Source organism: Notechis scutatus, chromosome 1, assembly GCF_049901735.1.
Source record: "Notechis scutatus isolate UNSWTSFEM ecotype Mainland chromosome 1, rNotScu1.2, whole genome shotgun sequence".
In the NCBI taxonomy this organism is placed as follows: domain Eukaryota; kingdom Metazoa; phylum Chordata; class Lepidosauria; order Squamata; family Elapidae; genus Notechis; species Notechis scutatus.
Window position 1 is genome coordinate 98505349 of NC_142009.1, and position 23954 is coordinate 98529302.

The 23954-nt window shown below is 37.0% G+C and overlaps 1 protein-coding gene across 1 annotated transcript in view; it reads left to right on the forward strand.

Annotated features, from left to right (window-relative positions):
- TRDN (triadin) overlaps positions 1 to 23954 on the forward strand; it is a 254804-nt gene that overhangs the window by 141647 nt on the left and 89203 nt on the right. The window contains exons 20-21 of the mRNA XM_087972568.1: positions 17896 to 17931; positions 20069 to 20125. Coding sequence (XP_087828694.1) covers positions 17896 to 17931; positions 20069 to 20125 — 93 coding nt within the window. The remainder of the gene's footprint in view (positions 1 to 17895; positions 17932 to 20068; positions 20126 to 23954) is intronic.

Here is a 23954-nt window from a genome sequence, read left to right on the forward strand (position 1 = left end):
CAGTCCATCGCAGAAGAAGCCCAAACCGGAAGTCATCGGAATGGAATTCTTAATTGGCCAAGTGTGATTGGACACACATAAGGAATTTTTGCCTCCGGTGCATAAGCTGTCAGTTTATACAAGCAACAAGTGATACTCATAATCATAATCATAAGATACAATAAATCATAGATACAACAGTCATAGGATACTAATGCAATCAACATAAATCATAATAGGATACTAAATAAAAGCAATCAACATAAATCATGAGATACAACAAGAAGTTATAGTCATAAGAACCTAAGGAAATAGATAATAGGACAGATGAAAAGAAAAATAAATAATACAGCCTTACTAGGTGGTTTGACATCCCAGAGCATAGACAGTGTTGTGGGAATTGTTTAACAGAGTGATAGCATGGAGGAAAAACTGTCTTTGTGTCTGGTTGTTTTAGTGTGCAATGCCCCATAATGTTATCTTGAAGGAAGAAGTTGAAACAATTTATGTCCAGGATGTGAGGGTTCTGTAGTTATTTTCACACCCCTCTTTCTGATTCTTCAAATATTTATACATAGAAATCCTTCCTTTCTATTCCAATGAGTACTCAAGGAGTATGTAAGTGCTATAGCTTCACACCCTTGAATCATCCAATAAAATATTAGATGTACATATCAGCTGTATACAGGCATACTTATTTATTTTATTTTTCTCTCTATTTAATTTGTGTTCCATCTTTATTGTTTTTTTTTACAAATAACTGAAAACCGAAAATATCCAACACCCCTTCCTCCTTGTATTTTCTATGCATCCCTGCATATATCTGAGAGGCATGCTGTGGGAATTCTGCCTGGCGGGATCCAGAAGGGCCTTCTCTGCTATGGCTCCCACCATATGGAACATCTTACCCCCTGATTGGCTCCTACCTTTCTATCTTTCCACAGGAGCCTGAAGACCTGGCTTTGCCAGATGGCTTGGAGCCCTAACCGGGAGCATCACATTGGAGGTGGCTATTGAATAAGAGGTCATCCCACCCCCACCCCCTACACATCCTATTTATTCCCTCCCCATCTTTTTATTACCTCTTGATTGGATTTATATTTTTACTCTTTTAAAGATATTTATTTGTTTTTAAAGTTTTAATGCTGGAAGCCTCCCAGAGTCATTTGCTATGAGATGAGTGGCAAACAAGCTCAATAAATAGATATTTCTATTGTATCAGATTACCCTCTCAGGAACCTCTTGTGTGTTCTTTCCAGAATGCGGCAATGGACTTTTGCATTTCCAGAAGCCATTTTCATCATAGCTTGTATCTTTTACTTGTATATATATCCTCTATGTCTGGGCTGATCCTTTAAATATAATGTGGTCATGTTGGTTTGTGTCTGGAGCAGTGTGCTTGTAATCTTTGAAGCTTAATGTAATGTGTGAGCTAGGCTTCTATGCAGTGGTGGCATTCAAATAATTTGACAACCGATTCACTGCCCTAATGATTTCTTCCAACAACCAGTTCTCCAAACTTCTCAGAAAGTTAACAACCGGTTCTCCCGAACTGGTACGAACTGGCTGAATCCCACCACTGCTTCAATAACTGATTTAAAAAACTGCGCTTTAGCAAAATATGTGGTTCCCCAGCCATCTTTTGTAGCCAAATCAGAACCAGAACCTCTGGCTTCTAACCCAGTGCCTTAGCCACTACACCAAACAGATTTAGTCAAATTCTACTCAAATTTACTCAATTTCTGCTCAAGAAAATACACATCCCAATCAATACATTCCCTCCCATTTCCCCAACATATGCATTTTTGCAGTATTTTTCCTCCAATATATTGTTTTTCAAAAGAGCAAAGACACTTGTGACAATGGATCTGGGTCATGCTTTAGGCTAGGGAACCTAGTTGCTTTAAAGACTCAAAAATATTCCTTACTGCCTATAGTTCTAACCCAGTCTGCTCAGTGACTTAGAATTACTAAACGGCTGTGGCTGCATCAGGGTCAGGTGTATTGCTCGGTCTCCATGGGCTTCAGTGACAAAGCTACGTTTACATTGCCTGCTGCCTTTTTGCCTGGGTGTGACAATGGAATATACTGTCACCAGGGCTCTGATGTTTAAATGCCAGCTTCTGCAGCTTTCCAAAGGCCATCGATACATGGGAAATGAGGAGAAAAGGCAAAACTGGTCTCTCACACATTCACCCTCACCTTTGTTACTCTTTGTATGTGTGTCTGTGTGTGTGTGAAAAAGAGAGAGGGAGAAAGAGTGTGAGAGAACATCTATGACAATTTTACTCGGTATTGTGGGTAGGTTGGGAGGGAAGGAAAGGGAAAGAAAGAAATTTTTGCCCATATTTCATTATTAATAGCTTGTACAAAAAGAAGAAGAAGAACTGGTGACCCCTTGTGGCTGCATTCATGATTTGCTTTGGGCTTCAGCGTTTGCCAGGATGATACTGTTTTTCCTCCATTAAAATGTTTTGGCACTCCAAGCAGAGAGGATCACAGTATAATGTTACAGTTTTGAATACCTTTCTAGTAGTTGGAATTAAAAGCAGGTCAGGTTAAAGACTTTGTGGTAATTAGAGTTACCAAATGACAAAAGGCAGAGAAGATCATAATTTTTATTTTGACAATCTGGAGCCCCTGGTGTACAAAACGTCCGAGTTTCACAGCTCATGCAGCGCAGACTGATTCATCTCTTGTTTCGTCAAGGGTCCCCAGCACTAACAGCATCAATATTTCCTCCCACCTCCTACCTTGTACCCACCAGGCTTGCAGTGTGATTCATCTGCTGTTCCCTGGCATCTTCCAGGAGCTGCTTTTTCCCCTCCTTCAGAGATGAGTAATCACAGAACCAGCCTTCAGGAAAAGGAAATGAGTTCCCAAAAGAACCCATCTGAAATTGCTGAAAAATCTGCTGCAACATTTGGTGCAGCTTCTGGGGAGAACAGCGCTCTTGATGCAACTAATTGGTTGCACTCACTGGTTGGTTGCAAAGCTTTCTTTTAAAGCTCAGGTATATGATATATTATAAAACTATAATTTTTCCTTATGGGTTATTAAGGCATAAAGATTATTTCCCCCCCGGGGTTCCAGGCAATGCTTATAAGATTGTTCTCCAGGTATCTGATTGCACCCACACTTGAGGTCATAAGTAGATTAGATTAGATTAGTAGCAAGAGCTGTCTGCTGCCGCTCAACTTATCACCACAGCGGAGCCCAAAATTTCTGCTGCTAAGTGAGACATTTGTTAAGTGAGTTTTTTGCCTCATTCTACGACCTTTTTTGTCAGAGTTGTTAAATGAATCACTGCAATTGTTAAATTAGTAATATGATTGTTAAGTGAATCTGGCTTCCCTGTTGACTTTGCTTGTCAGAAGGTCACAAAAGGTGTTTACATGACCCCGGGACACTGCAACTACATTATAAATATGAGTCAGTTGCCAAGTGTCTGAATTTGGATTGTGGGGGTGCTGCAATGGTTGTGAATGTAAAAAACGGTCATAAGCATCTTTCGGACAACCATGACCTGCATGACTGAGAATCTCTGTAGACTTTTAGCTATACCATTTGGGATGAACACCCTTTGAATGGTGTGGGAGTAGGAATGGATTTCTAGAGAAAAAAAATTGCAGATGACAGGAATCAGGAGCACCACTCAGGTGACCCTGAGGACACTGATAAACCTCCAAGGGCTTCAACAACCCTCTAAAAGGATGCAAATGACCAGCTGTCTGCAAGGAATATAAACCCTTTCATTCCCTACTATCCTGTCAGAGCTGAAGAAGCTTCTTGGATGAGAAGCGAAACATTTTCAAAGAAAAAACAAGAAAGTCTAGTTGCCTCCAGAGAAAGCATCTTTGGGAGTTATAATTTTTAAAACTCTCACTCTAATATACATCACAATGGCCACCGGTAAAAGAAGTGGTATCTTCCAAAGTTAGGGCAAAATACCTTGTTTCTGATTTTTCTCTCTTCTGTCTTGGTAGTTAAGGTGGTCTTTTAATTATATGACTCATTTTTTAAAAAATTATATGTAGACATATAACATTAAATGATAAATTCAGCATCCAGTGTACAGGCATGGGACATTTCTCTGAAGGTGCATTTATTAACTTACTCAACCATACTAAAATGGCAAATGCTGAAGTGTGGACTGATCTTCTGGTGAAATTGTGTGTGAAGGCAATGGGCAGGTTTAAGGGACCCAGGGAAGCAACAAATAATATCAGAAATAAGTGGGAGGTATTCTATGTTGCTCCAAATTATATTACTATTTAAATATATGACCAGGTTTAACTAATAGTCCTTTTCATTTTCTAAAAGTACCACCTTACTTTTTTTAATGTGAAACTATAATGCCTCCATTTTAAGGAGTATTATAAAACAATTGGCAGATGATCGGTGGACGGAAATTCGCCGCAGACATCATTAATATGCAAAATGTAAATGAACAACTTAGCAGATGGAAACATTATATATAAAAGACTTGTAGCCTGTAGTTGAAATGTATTTCAATAAAAGCTGCAATTTTTACTATATGCAGATTGTCTTAATCTGTAAGAAAAACCACCTGAAAACTAGGAAGATACTTTAGAAAAATATAAAACCTGCCTCCCCTAAAAAAAGTTACAAGGAAAAAAAAATCAGACGCCTACAATTATTGCATAGAACCCAGCTCCCCTTTCTTGCCAACTTCCATTGAAATCAAACATCAAGTATATATGCATTTATTCCATACTCCAAAAAGGACAAGACCAGAGCAAAAATTTAAGCGTGACTTGAATTAATAGTTATTGAACAAAATTGTCTGGAAAATAAGGTGTCTCATATATAAAATTTATTGAACTGCATCTGCACATATGATCACCAACCATTCTCTCTCACCCCACACAGATACATATAAACTCGTACAGTGATAGACTGCAAATATCTGGGATCAGGAAGTATCAAGCTAGACAACTTCTTCCCACTGAGTTTGTTGTGGATTCCTCTCATTTTCTGCAGGCTGTTGCTCTGTTAGGAATGATTTTGCTTAATTCAGCTTGATTTTGCTTAATTCAGCTTGATTTTGCTTAATTCAGCTTAATTTTGCATAATGGAATGGATACTTGGGAAGAGAGTCTAGAGAAATATTGAGCTAGGAAGGGAATTAATAGGAGCCTTTGTATTGGGTTACAAATATCAATAAATCCCCAATAAATCCCTTTGATTTCAGTAGTTCTTACATTCATGCACACACATGGTACTCTAAATGCTGGTCAGCAGGACTTTCCTCTCATAGTTTTCCATATACAGGAAGTACACGTCCGTAATGGAGCTTGTTTCATCCATGGAGACATTTCATTGATGAAAGAGATTGACTTTACTGAGACCTCATTTGCATAGTTAGAGGGGTTTTTCCACCACAGACATGCATTTTCTGCACAAGAAGGTTGACAAGAAGACAATACTTGTATTTGTCTCTGAAACGGCAGTACCATAGTTGCTCTTCTCCCCCACCCCCACCTCTTTGCTGGAAGCCTTTCATCTTTCAACTGAACCTTCCTTTGTTTCCATATTCTCAATAATTCCAAATCAGAGATAAGTATTTGAAGGAAAATATGTATTGTGTTTCATCCAGGAACACTTTCAACACTCTTCTATAAAAAGAACAAACAAAAATGTGGGAGCTGATATTTTGCTCTGCTGTATGCGCACAAAGAAATACTGTATAGTGGCATTCTTATGATGCATCTCTTGAGCAAGGTGGAATATTCAGTACTGCTCTAGAAAGAGGTCTTCCATATTTCAGGAGGATTAGAGCTTGCAGATATGATCTGGATATGTCAAAAAGCCATTTCCTTAATAGATTGCTTAACTGAAACCAAGTTTTAGTAGCAGCTGTGGTAAAGGGCCAACAAGACAGAACCTTGAACTAATGATTTTCATCAAGCTGCTCTCATGTCAATAATTAAATATCCTAAGCCAAATTTGTGTCTAAATGGAATGAAGAGCAATTGATTTCAATTTTTAGAACTCAGCCTAGACATTGGCAATAAAAATGCTATAACATAACTGAACTATGGGTTTAAATCATGAGAATGTCAAGGCTGAAGATTAAAATTATGACTTTTTGTAAGGAGAATGAATTAAAAATTTAATGTTCTGCAAAATTGTAAACTGGCACATATTATTGTTGGGCTGTCTGTGTTTCTGATTACTGAAGACCCATGACCAAACATTTGAAAAGTCTAATTTGTCCATTGAACTGATTATTCCAATACCATATATGAGACACATGCTATTTAGAGAACACAGTTACTGCTCTATTACTGTAATTTACTACTGTTTTGCTTTTTTAAGAATACAATTTGGAAAATGTCCTCACTTGTCTTCTTGCACTTAACTTTTGTCTGGGAAAGAACTCTCGCATCTGTTTTGTACAATGAAAATAGTTTTTTTGTAGCCAACCTGGATACATGATAGACTGTAGGTGTTAAGAATTCAGCAATGTCATTAACATATAGATGAAAGTGAAAAGAAGCTAGGATATTCCTTGCTTAGCCTCTTTCTAAAGGTATAGAATCTGAAAGACTTCAAACCTATAAAAAAAATTATCTGTTGTGGAGGAGGGCTAGTATTTCATGGGGAAAATAAGATGGGATTTTTTGCATAATAATTTGCTACTTAATATAATTTTTATAGCCCCTCTTTCAGAATAATCTTCTCAAGCCCTATCTTTAAAGGAATTAAAGAATTGTAAAAAAAAAAAAACAACAACCATTCACTATTACTAAAAAAACAAACGAACAATCCCATAAGGCAGGGGTCCCCAACCAACGGTCCGCGGACCGGTACCGGTCCGCGGAACAACTCCTACCGGTCCACGGCTTGCTGGGCACCGCCATCTTTTTTTCATGAAAAAGTGCTTCCGGTGAGCTTTTCTGGGTAGAAAGCTCACTGGAAGCACGTTTTCATCAAAAAAAGATGGCGGCGCCAGCGCTTCGGTGAGCTTTTCCAGGTAGAAAGCTCACCGGAAGCACGTTTTCATCAAAAAGATGGCGGCGCCAGCGCTTCCAGTGAGCTTTTCCAGGAAGCTGAAGCCGTTTCATCATTTCAGTGAGCTTTCCGGTGAACAGCCTCACCAGAAAAGCTCACCGAGGCTGGCGCCATCTTTTTGATGAAACGTGCTTCGTGAGTCACCGGAAGCACTTTTTCATCAAAAAGATGGCGGCGCCCAGCTGATGCCGGTACCGGGCCGCGGCACCAGCTGATGCCGGTACCAGGCCGCGGCATCAAAAAGGTTGGGGATCACTGCCATAAGGCATTTGATGACAATTGTCAAGCAGGTTTGGGTGATGGTTGTTGACCTCACTTCCTTCTCTGGTTAGAGCTCCTTTCCACAGGGAAAATGGTGGCAACAGTTCTGCAGGGTGTATGTTGGGGAGAAGAATCCAACTGAAAAAACTTTTATGATGCTTATTGCTCTTCTTCATTCCTGAGTTTATGGCAATCGCTTTGACAAGGGAATAGAGAAAGAGCTTAACTGAGCAGCTTTGGAGAATGCTTGTTACTTGTCCAATGTACCTTGAAGTTGAAGTCTTGTCATTCAAATTGTTGTGATTTTCCCCCTCTTCTAGGCTAACTGATAAACCACCCTTCTGTGTTTGGAAGCAATTAGTGCTTCCCATTGTTACCCTTAGAAAATTTAACACATTCTAATTCAATAGGTTAGATCAAAGGAATTATCCACAGTGTCCCTACCTACCCTCCATAACTCTGTTTTCAGTTAACACTGTTAATTAACTCAATAAATACAAGTCCATCAGCTAATATAAAGATTAAAAAGTTGTGGAGAATGTTAGCATCAGTTGCTATTATTAGAAACATTCAAGTATGTTAGATAAAATGTCTGCTGTTTGCTTGACCTTAGCACCAGAGTCAAATAAGAATAATGGAGTGTTGCATAAATTAATCAAAGGCAATAATGTGCTCCAGAATCATGCATGTATTCCTCAATAAGCCTATTAATTATACAAAAAGGCATAATTAATAAACAAATCCACTAGTCTAGGAAAAAGTTATTAATGTTTGCCAGCTTGCTATTCTCCCTTAAATGAAAATTTCATTAATTAAAATTTTGAGCAGTGTATTCATTTAATCCTGATTTAATGCTACTATGTTTGTGTTAAATTATTCTCAGTTGATGTATAGTTGTTGATATTTCAAATTGCCCACCCCTACATGGTCTTCTCTTTATTCTTAAATAATTGCATAACCTAAGAGGCAAAATCTAGGATGTTCATCTTTTGCAGCTAATTTTGCTGTAAGTGTAGGGATATGGATCACTGCAAAAACTCTTCTACTAAAGATAAATCCATTCTAAAGCAGTTGCTGCTGATCGTTTAATTTTTTAATGCTGGCAGTCACATGGAAAGGATATGCCCAGAGGTGGGATTCAAATTTCTTAACAACCAGTTCTGTGGGTGTGGCCTAATTTGTGGATGTGACTTGGTGGTCATGTGACTGGGTGGGCATGGCTTGTATGTAAATATTATAAATATTGATGTAAATATTGATTTTTTTTAATAAAAAGAGCAACTTTTACCCAAAAGCAGGCAAAGCAGGCAGGCAGATTGAGTTGCTCACAGAATCACAGATTCACTTAGAGATCTATCTATCTGCAATCGGCTACCTGAGTCTGCACTGAAAAGCTTCAGTCCTAAGGAAGGTTCGGCTCTGCTTTTAGATTAGCTAGAAATCCAAGGATTTCCTGCTTTCTAGCTAATCTAAATCTCCTGGCAGAGCAGAACAGCTGATGGTTGGGGGGTGGGAAGGGAAAAATAGCAACTTACCAAACCGGGAAAGTTGGATGGCTCGCATGGCAGGTAAAGAGTGAATGGGCGGGGAGGGGTGGGACCAGCCAGTGGAGCAATTTGCTGGTTCTCTGAACTGGGGACAATCGTGTGTGCAGTGTTTGCAAGAAATCATCAACTATACTGCCTGGACAGCTGACAAGTGCTGTGCTCAGGTGCTCAGTGTTTGAAAATCCTCTTGTTTTCTGCTTTTTTAACCTCAGCTGTGCCACGCAAACTAGCTGAGGAGGGAAAAGCAGGGAATAAAGGACAGCCTAGAGCCCGGGCAGGCGGATGGGCCAAACACCGAACTGAATCGGTGTCAGCTGCTCTTCACAGCTACAGGTTCTAGTGACATCCCACCCCTGGAGATGTCATTGTACACCACAGAAGCAAATAGCCCCATCTCAGTTTTAGTTGCTACAGGTGCTGAAGTGAAAGGTATTTTTCCCTAATTAAAGTGGGCTGCATCACTTGATGGAAATGTCTTCTGCACATGTTTTTGCATGTAAACAATGCCGTCACCACCTCAACATGGCACCCAGGAAGTGGAATGTCATTTCATTTTGTAGAGCTGCATCAAATGGCCTTTTGACTGAAAGCTAGGCAACCTGGTTGCATTTAACAACTTTGAAACAGCATAAACTGATCTAATCAGCATATATCTGATATCAACACTCACTGATAATGTTTAGATAAATTTAGATCAATTCATCTGCCTCCATTGGGTCATTAAGCTCTTAGTCATAAAATTTCAGCACCGGCCTAACTTCACATGGTCAACTGGTTGAGGAAGTGAGTAAATGAAGATTTAGTCTTATATCCTCACTTATATGTTTTGTAAGCATCTGATTTTGACCAGATTTTTTTCAATAGAATGTATGTAAACATTGACTATAGTATCATGAAATTGATTTCTGAGATCATAAGAACAGCAGCCCCCTCCTCTGTTGACTGGGGGAATAGCTATCAGGCAGAGGCATCTAAAACCATTAAATATTATGGATTATCATATTTTAAGAGTACAGTGTCAAAACAACTTAAGAAATCAGTTTATATAATGTATTTCAGTATATTAAGATCAAACTAAAGATGTGCATCCCTCAATTATTTTCTCAGGAGCCTAATATTCTATAACACGGGTGTCAAACTCGCCACATCATATTGCTGTCATGTGATGTTTTGTGGCATTTTTCCCATTCATGGAGCTGGGGTGGGCGTGGCCTGAGCGTGACACATCCAGCCTGCGGGCTGCCAGTTTGACATCCCTGTGCTATAAAACTTACCTTTTTTTTTGTCAAATAGGTTCTTTTACAGGTAGTCCTCACTTACCTACTACTTCAATCAGTGATCATTTGAAGTTATGACAGTACTGAAATTTTATGACCAATACCCACATTTATAACTTTCATGGTGTTCCTCTGTCATGTAATTGTCATTACAGTCAATATGTGTTGTCCTGTGTCTGATCTATTGTTTTTTTTGTTTTTCCCAGTTTGCAAAGTAGAGAGATTGAAGAGAAAGGGATTACCAAAAAGTAAGCAAGCACACAATGAGGAATACATATTAGAAGCAATGGGGTGGCATTAACAGTCCCAAACACCCTTGTTGGAGCTGCGAGTATGCTACACAAATAGGCTGGTGCATTTCCCATTCTATGCTTGCTTATTCTTTTGTAATTCCTTCCTCTCCAATCTCTCCATCCTGGAAAAGTGGGGGGTGGGGGGAGACAAGCAATTTCTGTAGGCAATCTCCTGTGTCTAGCCCATTTTTTATTTCCTACTTGCAGTGTAAAAAGATTGGAGGGGAAGGGATTATAAGAGAGTAAGCAGGCACACAATGGTTAATACACTAAACTGTTTCCATAGAGCACCTATTGTAACAATGCACTTTATTGCTCTCAATTAGTATTATCCATTGTATGCCTGCTTACTCTTTTGTAATCCCTTGCACTCCAAATGAGTGTAAATACAAATATTAATGCTCTTCTTGTTAATTATCTCATTGCCAGAATGACCAATTCAAAAGATGGTTAGAAGGGAAACAAAAAGAGAAGGTGTGAAATGACTAGTCTTCTAAGTGTTGAGCTGGCTGTTCCAGTGCTGCTGGAGTGAGCATTACAAAGCACAGGAGAGTGGGGAAAAGGAAAACATAGTTGCAACCACATGATTTCCCACTTAGTGACCACTTAGCAATGGAGTTGCCCATCACAATTGTGGCCACTAAATGACTAAAGCACTGTCTGTATTCCAATGAAGATTTACATGGTATCCAGTGAGGTTAAAATTTAACAACTTAAATAACATAACCAAATAACTGATTAAATTTTGAAGATTTAACCTCACAACTTGCATTATACTGAACGACATTCCGTGAAAAATATTTTCCAAATATTCTTTTTATTTGTTAGATTAATAATCCACATTTTCTCTGGGACCTTGAGGTAGTTTACATATTGTTCATTTCATTTGGATAACTGTTCTGTGACTAGACTGCCCTGAAAGAATGCTTAGTCCATAGGCATCCAGTGAATTACCATGGGTGAAAGTAGAATAAACCTGTGTCTTCCCATTCTTAATCTAACATCCTAATCATTCCATCACCCTGTTCCTTACTCCTGCAACTTCATCCTTCTAGGTTTCAATATTATGATTTTTTTAAAAAAGTAATTTAGTTGTAATATTTCTTTATAGGTTAACAACTGTAGAAGCGCTTCATAGTTTTTCTACTCTCTATGGCCATTTTATTTGTCATTTAATTTAGCTATAATTTCCAATTACCATTAATGGAATTCTACAAAGTTTTACGCTTCTGAACAATCCAGCAAATCTCAGCACTGTTCAAATGTTCATTTTTATTATTAACAGTGACTCCTTCTTGTTAAGAAATTGTTAATAAATTATCCAAGATGAAATCCTCTTAATGGATTTCAAATCTGAATTACTTGATAAGATATCTAACAATAATCTCAGTGAAACCACTGAAGCCCACTTGTGAAAATATGTTCATGTTTATAATATTTTGCTTTAAAATAAGCTGGTCATTTTGATTTTATTTTTATAATAGTCTGAAGATACGTTTTCACAAATTATTATTGCAAAGATCGAGTGTAATCTAGAAGTCTGTTAAAGTAAGCAGCGTCAAAAGATTTGAAACCCAAAGCCTCTTATATCATGAGCAAGCTTTAATGAACAGCCACAAGGAATCCACTATCTTTTATTTATTGGTGGACATGCCCAATCAGAATAAATATGACAGGCAGGGTATGAAGAGCTAAACTTCTGGGATAGAATGAAGATCTTTCATTATGCTTTTTTCATGATCAAAGCAAGTTTGTTGCTTTAATGAGGCAGCTTGGAATATAATACATGAAACAAATAATTATTGCGTATTCTTTTTCGGATGGTTAATAAGCACAGTAAAAGCTGCAATGCATTTGAACAACATATTTAATGAGTGCTGCAAAATCCTGACATAAAAAAATCTAGTCCATTGCAAATGAAAAGAAGAGACAAAATACCATAATCAGATATTATTTGTTCTCTGTCTGATCAGTAGCAAAGCAAAGGGATATTCCTTTGCTGTTGCAAACTGAAACCTTCACTAAGGAAGGCCCAGAGCTTCCCAGATTTCTCTGGATAGCAAGATGAGTGGCATATAAATGTAATAAATAAAAAATAGACAAATATTTTATAAATGTAACTTGGAGTAAGGCCTATTAAAAATCAATGGGGATTACTTCTGTGTAGTTCTATAGAGAGTTGGCCACACTGGGAATTTTGCAGTTGAAAGAGAAGAATCCAGTGTGATGCATTGATGTTGACTTCAATCAGCCATCTCTTGAAGATAAGCCCTATGTTGACATTACTTAGGACAAATATAACTCTCATGCTAAGAATAGCACAACCTTCCAGTTACTTTTTAAACAATTAAATCAAGTTAGATTTTATCTGCTGTCTTTACTTGTTAATCAGTTGTACTTTCTTTGAACTCCTTGCCTAAAGTATGTGACATTAACACTATGCACACCCTCCAGTTAGGAAAATAGTGTGTGCAAGTGTTTGTGACCAAAAACATTTTCCATGAGAAGGAAATTTAGTGAGCCACAGTTCTTCATGATGACATCAGAATAATTGTCCTTACTGCCTGGTGACCTCAATATTTTGCAGGTGGTGGCATTTTATATTATAGAAAATAAAGGGACAGGATTAACATCACAGCTTAAGGCTAGGATGGGATATGGTCAGTGTCTGGGATAGGAGTGTGTCTCAATATTTTGAATATATTTAAATAAAAGTCTGTGTTGTTTGGATAAAAATGAGGTTTGCTAGTACCCACAGTAGCAGATACACCAGTTGTAATTCAGGTTTTAAGTCACTGCTGTATTGTAAAATTAATATTATACAATGGATATGTGAGAGGAGCAATGACAAAACTTGTCACTTCTAAAACTTCAGCATTCACACAAAAGAGAACCAGACGTACAGGGAAAGGAGAACAGGTTTTTTTCAAGCTTGTGTGCTATTTCTTATGCAGGAGAAAAATGAAGCAAAGTGACTGTTAATGCACACATGTATTGAGTCAGCTAAGAATAAATTATGAAGCCTGAAAACAGATGCTAGTGCTTTGTTGATACAAAGAAAAATGCTTTGTATACATCACTGCGTATTAGAAAGCATCACTTTTGAGGATTTTGCACAACTTTACTAATATACCCAGAAGCTATGGAAAGCTTCCTCTTAGTGTGTGTGCATGGATCTGTGTGACAACTAAGTGAAAGGGTAAATACAAGAGTACTTAAATGGTGCTAACACCAATACTACAAATTCTCCAACAGATGTGTCTCAGAATGAGGCATATATAATAAGAATAGCTTTACCACCAGATCCAATCTGAGTTGGTCACTGGGACTAGAGGTTTGTTCTTCTAGGGTTGAGCCCATCCTCAGGGAACTTCTCAATCACCAGGACTGAGTTCTGTTCTGTGTATACTATTTATGTGGTGTCTGGTTGTGTGTGACTTTGAATTGTTCATTGGGGGTGTTGATGGCTGGCTATTAAGTCATAGATTGTTGATTCCTTGTGCTGCTATGCCCTCAGCTCCTAAGTACCTGGTAGTAAATGGCAAGGGTACGGTTTCCCAGGCTTCAGTTATTTCTCTGGCTGTTTTTATCCATGCTCGGTCAACAATCTTAGTAGCTGCAAAATTGAATACATGTCCTTGTTCATGGCAGGCTACCAATAGGTTTGGGTCTCCTCTTCTAACAGTTTGTTCATGTTCTTTAATTTGGTGGTTAACTTCCTCCCGATCTGTCCTACATAATCACAAGGGCAATCCATGCAGGGAATCCAATAAATTTATCCCACTTCCAACCAATCTTTGTGCTGCATGATTTGATCTCGTGTGGTAGCCTCTGGGTGGTGGGCGATACCCACTTTCAGATCTCGGATGCTGTGTTCTACTGCTTCTGAAATGTTTTTGATGTATGGCAGGGTGTGCTATATAGTTGGTTTCTTTCTTTCTTTCTTTCTTTCTTTCTTTCTTTCTTTCTTTCTTTCTTTCTTTCTTTCTTTTTTCAAGGACTTGCAATAAGCTCCCTTTTATCTGCTGGTGCTATAATGGTGAATGAGGAAAGCTAATATTATAAGCTGTTCCTCTGCAGCTGACTCTAGCACATTTTGACTACCAGTTCCATCATTCATGGAGAGTATGGTTTGATGTGCTTGCTTGGGGAACTATAGAACATTTCATATTTAGAAGCCTTTAATAAAGGATGACTGATTAAATGTCACTTCAAATGTCTAGTTTTAATTCTACTAATATCAGTCTAAACAGATACACGCTCAGAATCCTACTGTATCTTATCTTTCCTTCAATTCCTCCACCTACTGATGAAAATTGGCTTAATGATCATTATAATTCAATACATCTGGTTGGTTCCAGTTTGAAAATGGCTGTTTCACAGGATCCCAAACACTCTTGGTGTGTGAATTTTGATTTGTAGCAATCAGAAGTGCTTTGAAAATATGTTAGAATGGATTTAATTTTAATTCATTCTTGGCTTTGGTTAGATAATTACCAGGCTATTAGTTCCTTGAGTAGGGATAAAGCATAGTTACCTAGTACTTGACATCTGATGCCCATACTTTTTGAGACCAGGCTGTACTAAAAATTGTCCCTCATTGCTTAAAATACTCCAACGAAAAGCTGTTTTTCAGAGAGCTTATGCCACCTGCTGCAGCTTTTATTTTAACACATTGGAACAATTTGCTGGGAGCAGCAAATGGAACATTAAGTACCATCCATACATGATGTATTGGTTTAAAAGCCCCCATTAATGTGTCAAAAGTTCAGGAAATGATTTTACACATATGGCTGACATACTGTATCTAGAAACCTTCTGCTTATTTAGTGTCTTGGAAGCCCCAACATCTATGTGCTTATGTTAGTTTTCTACATCTATGTAAATAAGAAACCCTGGTCTTTAGATGTTGAATAGAGAATTGGAAATACCTTGGTTAGCTTACATTTACTAGGTGAGTTCTCAACTAAAATAAAGCAATTGCTCATTAGCAAATATATCCTCTGAATGCACTGACACTCTTTTTTTTTTTTTTTGAGCAAGCGTTCTTCTGAGCAAACTATCCTTCCATGAAATCAATCTTAAATCAAGTAAACTTATATAGATTATATGATATGTCTCAAATATAGATTCACATAATGGTAAAATGTTTTGAATTCCTCTATCCCTTCCGCCCATCTATTGAAATATGTTACGTAATGAGTTTTGAATTCTAGCATGCCTGATTATCTAGATGACCAGACACTCCAGCCCAGATTTATTGAGACTACGGGTTTTAAAATTCCTAGTCGTGGAGGTTGGGAAGATTGGCCTATACTAGAAACAGCTGGTCATCAGAATCACATCTATCATTGATGATAGGTCCCTTACATAAGTATGGAGAGATCTATTTGTTCAGCTGCTGTCAACCTTTTTTACCTCAAGATTGTCACATTCTATCAACATTGACTCCATATTTAAGGTCCCTAAGACATATCTACCATTTGCTGATAAAAATCCCCAACTGTTCTTATTTTTTGTTGGTAGCTGGCTTTTGTTTATTACCACATATGTTCCATTTGGTAGATTTAGTTCTTTATAAAAAAAATTACCTTGTTTTCTGTAATGACCATCCATAGTCCTGAAAACATAGCCTTTCTTTTTTTTTTTTTTTTTTAAAAAGCAACTTATGCCTTGCATATGTAAAAATTCATTCTTGCAATTATTTACAAACAGTGCTCTGAATCCCATAGAGGTTTTCAAAACTGGTTCAGTATCGTTTGTGCTGTTTCTGTGCATTATGTTAATCAGTGATGTTCAATATAGGGAGTAATACTTTTATCATTATCCATAATGGAGAAGTTTGCATGCTTGCATAAGGAAACTGAGAACAATCTAAAAACTTGCTCTGGACCCCGATTTTCCCTGGGCAAAGTTGCTGTGGTTTGACAATGCTCCAGCTTTGTGATTGCAAAGATTGTCTGTGCATAGTGGAAGCAGTATCAGAGTCACTCCAGATTTTGCCTGAAGTATGTTAATGGAGTCATGTCCCACATTTTGAGATTCCCTCATGTATTTCATTAGGGACCTTAGCAGAAAACTGGTGGAGGAATTGCTGTGCATATTGAATAAAGAACTATGTGATTAGTTTTTTATTCAATATACACAACAATTCCTGTGCATATTGAATAAAATCACATAGTTCTTTATTCAAGGAGTAACTATGAATGAATAGTAAAAGGAAAAAGGAGAAAAACAAATCTTCAGCAGAGATTTGTTTCTTGTTTTAACCTTTTTTATATATTACTAGGTGAAAATGAATACATATGAATCAATTCCTCATTTGATAATCCTTAAACATTGGAATGTTTGAAAAACAAGCTACCCTTGAAAAACAAAATTGGATGAATCTCCTCTCTGTGAGAAAGTTATTTGAGTAACAGAACATTCTTATCTAAAACATAAAGAATTATCCCAATGTATCAGAACTTTTGTAATAGAGCATGTTGTAGATCACATCTGTTGTTGAACATAATGTTGCCGGTGAGTTCGGGTTTTATAGCTTCCAGTAATAGCAGATAATTGTGATAAATGATTCATATCAACTACAAGCGACACTTTTTAAAATTTCCATATCTGGCAACCATAAAGCATTTATGAATGCTTCAATAGACCTCCGTGACCGAAAACAGCTTTATGGTTAATTTCATCTCAGTGTGGTAATTAGCAGGGTTTGAAGCAATTCCTGGAAACAGGCTGATAGAGGCGAAAGATTAACACACAAACTTTTTTTTTCAGAGCTACATATACCCAATAATGCATGAGTTTCTTCTGTAAACTGCTAGGTTTTTTTTATTACCTCAGATGAAAGAAAAGGTTCTTACAAAAATGGCACATGAGTCCTAAAGAGCAGAAATCAGTGTAGGTGGTCCCAAAGAGATAATCTTCATATAAGTAAAAGGAAACAGTTTTACTGGGAAAATACATATCTAAATGGAAGCTGACCTTGAAAACTGCTAAGAAGGCATTTTGTCTGAAATAGCTCTCAGTGCTTTTTATTCTAGTTACCCCAGAAGGGCAAATATTTCAAAGTAAAGTTTTTATTGAGAGTCAGGTCATCAGGAGACTCTGAGTTCTAGGCATGAAAGCTGGCTAGGTGACTTTAGGCCAGTACATCTACCTCAGCACAACCCACCTCACAGGACAACATGAGCACAATATGAGGAAGAAAGAGTATTAGGTATATTTGATGCCTTGAGTTATGTATAAAAATAATAAAGACAGGATAAATAAATGAATAAATTATTTCATATCCCAGGGTTGCATTCCAGCATTCAAATTAGATGCTAACATTGGAACACCCATCGTTTAGAAAGCTTAAGATGCAGCTCCCTGGAGAAATACATTTTTATCTTTTGTGATGATGAAATAAATGGTTGGCTTGTGGTACATATGTGAGAGCCTTTGGCAGTGCTATCGGCTAATAAGTAACAGTACACTTATTATAATATATTCTTACAGACACAAAAGAAGCCGTTTCCATGAAAGACCTAAAAAGTGAGTCTTATTTTTATAATTATGCTCTTACCATTGTTTGTTTTATTTCACTGTTATTAGTGTTTGCTTTGATACATCCAATTATGCATATTGAAGTATATCATTTTATACATTCTTTTTTCTTTTTGGTAAAAGGTGTCTTGTACTCAACAGGATTTACATCTGGATAGAACTGCAGAGAATTGTGCTGTAAAATTGTATGAAAATGCAAATATGGAAAGAGTGACACCATTTATAATTTTAAAATGACATGTTTAGACGTAGCAGTTTCTTCTATTCTGAATCAATTCACACTGCATTTTCAGTTCCCCATTCCCATTTGTGACTGACAGTTATTTCTTCCCTTCTCCATTTTCTTTAAAAAAAAATTACATCTTGAAAAAGCAGATAGGGATTGAAATGTCAACTGTGATCTGAGCTGAGTATTTCATAGTGGCCATGAGCTGGATAGAAGAGTTCATTTATCTGGTTCCTATATAATAAGGTCTGAAGACTCTTACTCCTTGAATAATGAAAACAAGTCCCTGGCATGAAAAATACAACTCATCAAGCCTGGCAGCATTTGTGTTTCTGTTTCTGGGGAAGTGATGCAGGAAACAAAGAATCCTGCATTATTTAACCAAGTAAAATATGGCCTAAAATTGCCCCATTTTAGCTTTCAGCTATGTGTAGGAAGTCCTTGGACCTATGACTACAATTGGGTCATAATTTCCATTGCTAAATAAGGTACCTCATTTTTTTGCCATGGTTGTTAAGTGAATCACAGTCATTAAGCAAATCCGGCTTCCATCATTGGCTTTGCTTGTGGGAAGCCAGCTGGGAAGGTCACAAATAGTGATCCCACGGTCCCAAGATGCTGGACAGCCATAAATACATGCCAATTGCCAAGTGTCCAAATTATTATCACATGGCTATTGAGATGATGCAACAACAAGTGTGAAGACTGGTCATAAGTAACTTTTTTTCAGTGCCACTGTAACATTGAACAGTCCCTAAACAAATGTATTCTTCTGCTGAATTGCAGAAGGTACCCAGGTACTTACAGAAGAAAGAAAAAGGACAAACACGTCTGAAAGGACTACTTGTTTCAGAATTTTTCCAGCATGTTGCAGTAAAGTTATTCTCCCTGGGCTTCTATAGCATTACTAAAAACTAAATACAACTCAGTATCACAACGTTTCAGCATCAGGAGGAATCATGCAAACAATTGTGGCATTCGGTTCCCGGTAAATAAATACATGAATAAAGGGAAGACTTTGGATCATCAAAAGCAAAAAATAAATAAAAATGAACACTTGAGAACCCCCAGAGCAAAAGGTCATCACAGGAAAGATAAAATACAAATATGATTGCTGCTTCTTGCTGCTGATTTCAATTGTTCAGTTTGGGTAGCAGGTGCTGAAACGTACAGCTTTGATGGACAATTCTGATCCTTCACCATGGCATCTTCCATCCTAGGAAAATGGATGCTGCAATCCATCATGTCCCTGACATAAACGATCATAGTTCAATATTCTCTTCTGAGTAGCACTTATCTTTGGCATTACAGAAAGAGTGTCTGATTGTTTTCTTGTCAAACAGGCATGTTTTGCACAGAGACAGGCTGTGAATCGACTCTAATCACATGTAGTCCCATTGACCTGAAGTGGGGATGGGTATACTCATTTATCATAAAAGATGGATCAAAGACAAGCCAGATTGTTCATTGTTTGCATACGTACATGTATATCAAAGCTGAGCTGGTGACACTGATCTGTAATACAGCTTGAGAATAACCTGTTTTGCTTTATTTTGGAGGAGGAGAGCATAAATATAGAGACTTTAGTTACTTTCAGGGGGAATGTTATTCCAGCTATGCCTTTTTATGAACATGATGCATGTGGTTTGTGAAATGACTATTACATTGTGATGCTACATTTGTTAATATTAATTATTATCACTTGATTTCAAATCACGCTTTCTCCCCGTTTTTGACTTAATAGAATTCCAAATAACAACTTATTTTAATTATCTTCTCTTTTTCCTTATGAAAAGGATACTAAGGGCAATATTTTTTCTATGTTGTTTCCCCATCTTTTTTATTTATTTTGTTATGGCATGCCTCGTTAAGATTGCTTTAATTTGTTCTCATTTCAAGAGCCAGCAAAAACTCCTGTATCCCCCCAGCCAGTTTCCATAAAAGTGGCAACACCAGGTAAACAATTCAATTATGTTCTCGTGCTTTGTTTTCAGGATTATTTAATCACCCTTTTGGGCAGCATGTATTTATTTTTATTTTTACTATTATTATTATTTTATTTCATTGGACCAGAGCGCCATCTGTTGGTTCAGATGAATAGGAACTCCTTTTGTTCTGTGAAAATAAAAATAATGTGATGGGTTTTGACTTGCCCTGCCACTTGACAAAACCATACATAATCATTTACAAGCCACAATAATTGGATTCACTCATTGTGTTAAATCAAAACTAAGCACACTACACTGCACTGTGGCTTAGTCATGAGGAGCGAACCTTGCAAATCTCGGAAGGAAACGTTTTCCTCACAGAATATGATCATCATCTAATTGTTGAGGGTGGAATTTCTTGGAACAAGAGCCATGCACAAGTAAGGCTGCTTTGGGAAGGCAAGATCAGTGGATATTCACTGCATTTCTGTCAAATACTTGGCCACATTTGCAAATATAGACCTAGATGAAAGCCTTCCTGCATTATTTGCGGGGGACTGGACAAAAAAACATTTTTACTGGCCTAACAGCAGGTTTGTTCCATTTATAGAAGATCATCCCATATTTAATTAGTTGTTATATGGCTGTCCTTTACCTGTTTTTGTGGAAAACCCAACAACATGGGTTATCCAGTTACACATTTTCTATTATAATAAACATTTGGTATTTCTACTCTGAATACTTAACCATGATAAAATTATTTCTAAAGTTGACTCTGTAGGCATGAATTGGCTTCTGCAAATCAGGATCCTCCTTTAGCCACTTTTTTTTAGAGAAGAGGATGGAGGTGACAGAAAGTAAAAAGAAGATAATATTTTTCTTCAATAATTGTTGGTTTGATTCTGTGCCCCACAACTGTGGCCCCCAAATAGATGACCCCAATTAAATGGAAAATCTTATCCTTTTTTTATCTGTATGAAGTGAGTGAAAGGAGGAAACAGATGCTGAAGATACAATATAATTATCAAATCTCACCAGGCTCACGGTTGACTCAGCCTTCCATCCTTCCGAGGTGGATAAAATGAGAACCCAGATTGTTGGGGCAAATATGTTGACTCTGTAAACCAGTTAGAGAGGGCTGTAAAGCACTGTAAAGTGGTAAGTGCTATTGCTATCCTAAGGCAACAGATTATTCAAATAGTCCCACAAGGAAATAATTTTATAAATTGTTCCTCTGATAACAGTGACTCCGGTCGGTCAGATGACTTCAAATATAGTCTTCACAACATATAAATCCTCATTTAGCCATTTTGAATAGTATTATTCCTTTGTAAAGAATATCAACATTAAAATCATTCATGAGAGTGCATTCATTGCTCTGCAGAATGATGACTTCCATTAACAAAAATGACATTATAAAGTAATTGCTAGTTCTTAAAAACAAACCCACTTTTTTTCCAGATATTTTTTAACATCCCAGTTTGCCTAGCTCCCTGAAATATTCAGGCCCAGTTTTGCTTGTTTCCCTGAAAAGTAAGCTACATTCTGCCATCTGCTGAAACAAACTTGTAAATTCATCAGAAAAATATTTTGATTTTTTTTTAAAACAATTGTTTGTGTCAATATTGCAACAATTGCTGAAAATGCTTATGGGGCTGAATTATTCTAAAAATAATTTATTGCCTGAAAAAAATATTTTAATAAAACACAGAACTTTTGTTGAAACTATGTAGTAATATATGTGAATGACTGAACAGCTTGAAATATGAAAGGATTAAATGTTTAGGTGAATTCTTGCATGAATTCAAAAATCAGAGTGACCATTAAAAAATCTTGCAGTAGGAGGAAACTTGGATTTAAGTTTGATTGAAATCCATGGGGAAATAAAAATTCTGCACAATAAAATGTTTGCAGTTCAATTGCAGAAATGTTCATTCAGAAGCAATTCCTACAGAGTTAGTGTGGCTGACTTTCACATATTTTTATATTTTATCTTTCACATATTTGTATATTTTATCATTAAAATCCCATTTATTTATTTTCTTTGAAATTGGATAAACATATCCCCCTTCAAAACTGAGTTTCTCAGGATGACTAAAAATATTAAAATCATAGTGTATATTTAAACTAAAATAATTACTATATAAACTATATAAACAATAAAAGTCTAGCTGCACATTGATCAAAATGCTTCTGTGTAGTGTATGTGAATGTATATTTGCAGTATTAACAGGTAAAAAGATATGGGGAAACTATATGTAGTATAGTATATATACCATCATTTTTATTGAAGAAATGCTTAACAAAATAAAACCCACAAAGGAAAATAAAGATAATAAATAAAAATAGTAAATAGTAAAAAAAGCGGAAAAGGGAGAAAAAAAGGAAGGAAAGGAAAATAAGGATTATAAAGAAGCAGCTTCCAATCTTCTTGACAGTAGCTATAAATAGATTTTAATTCTTTCCACTCTCAAGATTCCACATGCATGTATCAATAGAAATTTTCAGTATGTGTTGACACTATAAACAGTCTGGATGATCTTGGAGCCCCTGGACATTACTATTTATGTGAAAATAACTACAGTCTATTAAATGCCTTTTTATAGTACTTCTAATATAGTTGTTTCTAAAAAAGCAAAAGGCAAGGAGAAAGGATTATGCTGGCGCACCAACTCACGTTTGGATCACTAACATACTTGAAAATTTTAATCTCAAACTTGCTTTCTCAATTCTTACCTCAAAGTACTTTCCTTCTACTATAATTCTACTTATTAGAAGTATCCATGTGCATAAACAAATCAATTGAAACAATCATCTATTGTAATTACAAGTTTCAAACTTTACAACTGCAATACTGAGTATAGTAAAATTGATTCATGCATATTGAGACTTCTGCATGAATCAGGCAGGGGGAGCAAGCTAGCTGCAGGAAGCAATCTGAAAGCTGATGAGAAAACTCCTTAATATAGAAGTAAAGCTGATGAGATTTTGACTTTATGTGTGATTTCATAGTCTTGACAACGAATGTTCTTTAAAGATAACAAAAAATATGTTTATTCTGTCAGTTTCTAGCAAAGCTACTCTAGGGACAATGCTGTGCTTTAGAAAAACTTTTCACATATTACCTTGCTGTTAATTGATAGCAAGCTCTAGGTCTTTTACAAGGAAGGCTTGATACCTCACCACTGTCTCACCACCTGTTTGAGATTTGGGTAGTTGATCTTCTAAATATTTCCCGAGTAGCAGATGGGGAATGTTCTGCCAGCTTCCCTTCCTCCCTGAGCCATCACCAGTATGAGTGATCTCTATTCACCTTCTGTTATGACACACCATTGCCTTTTCAAGTAGCTTCAGAGGATGTTGGATACTCAATTTGTGAACTGGAAATTATATAGATTCCACGGCCCATGCTTCTGTGTCAGGAAATGAGGCAAAACATATCCTATTTAGTCACCAGAGGTTTGTTAAAAGAGAGATGTAGGGCTGTTCGAAACCATTTGCCTCTCCATTCTCCCTCTACTGGAAAAGAGATGGGAGCTTTTTCCTCCATGAATAATGGTGTGAAGAGAAGGTAGTAGAAGTCAGGAAGTAATGTTATATTATATCCAATTATGCTTAGATTACAGGTGTCTATCTCGCTGCCATCACGTGACGTTTCTTGGAGTTTTTCCCATTCGTGGAGCTGGGGAGGGCGTGGCTGCACGTGAGGCATCCAGCCCATGGGCCGCCAGTTTGACATCCCTGGCTTAGATAGTCATTGATGAGTAAATCATGGACAAGATGTTAATTAATGCAGCAACAATTAAATATAATAAAATGCTTAGTGCATTCTATCACATGCAGCCACGTAATATTAT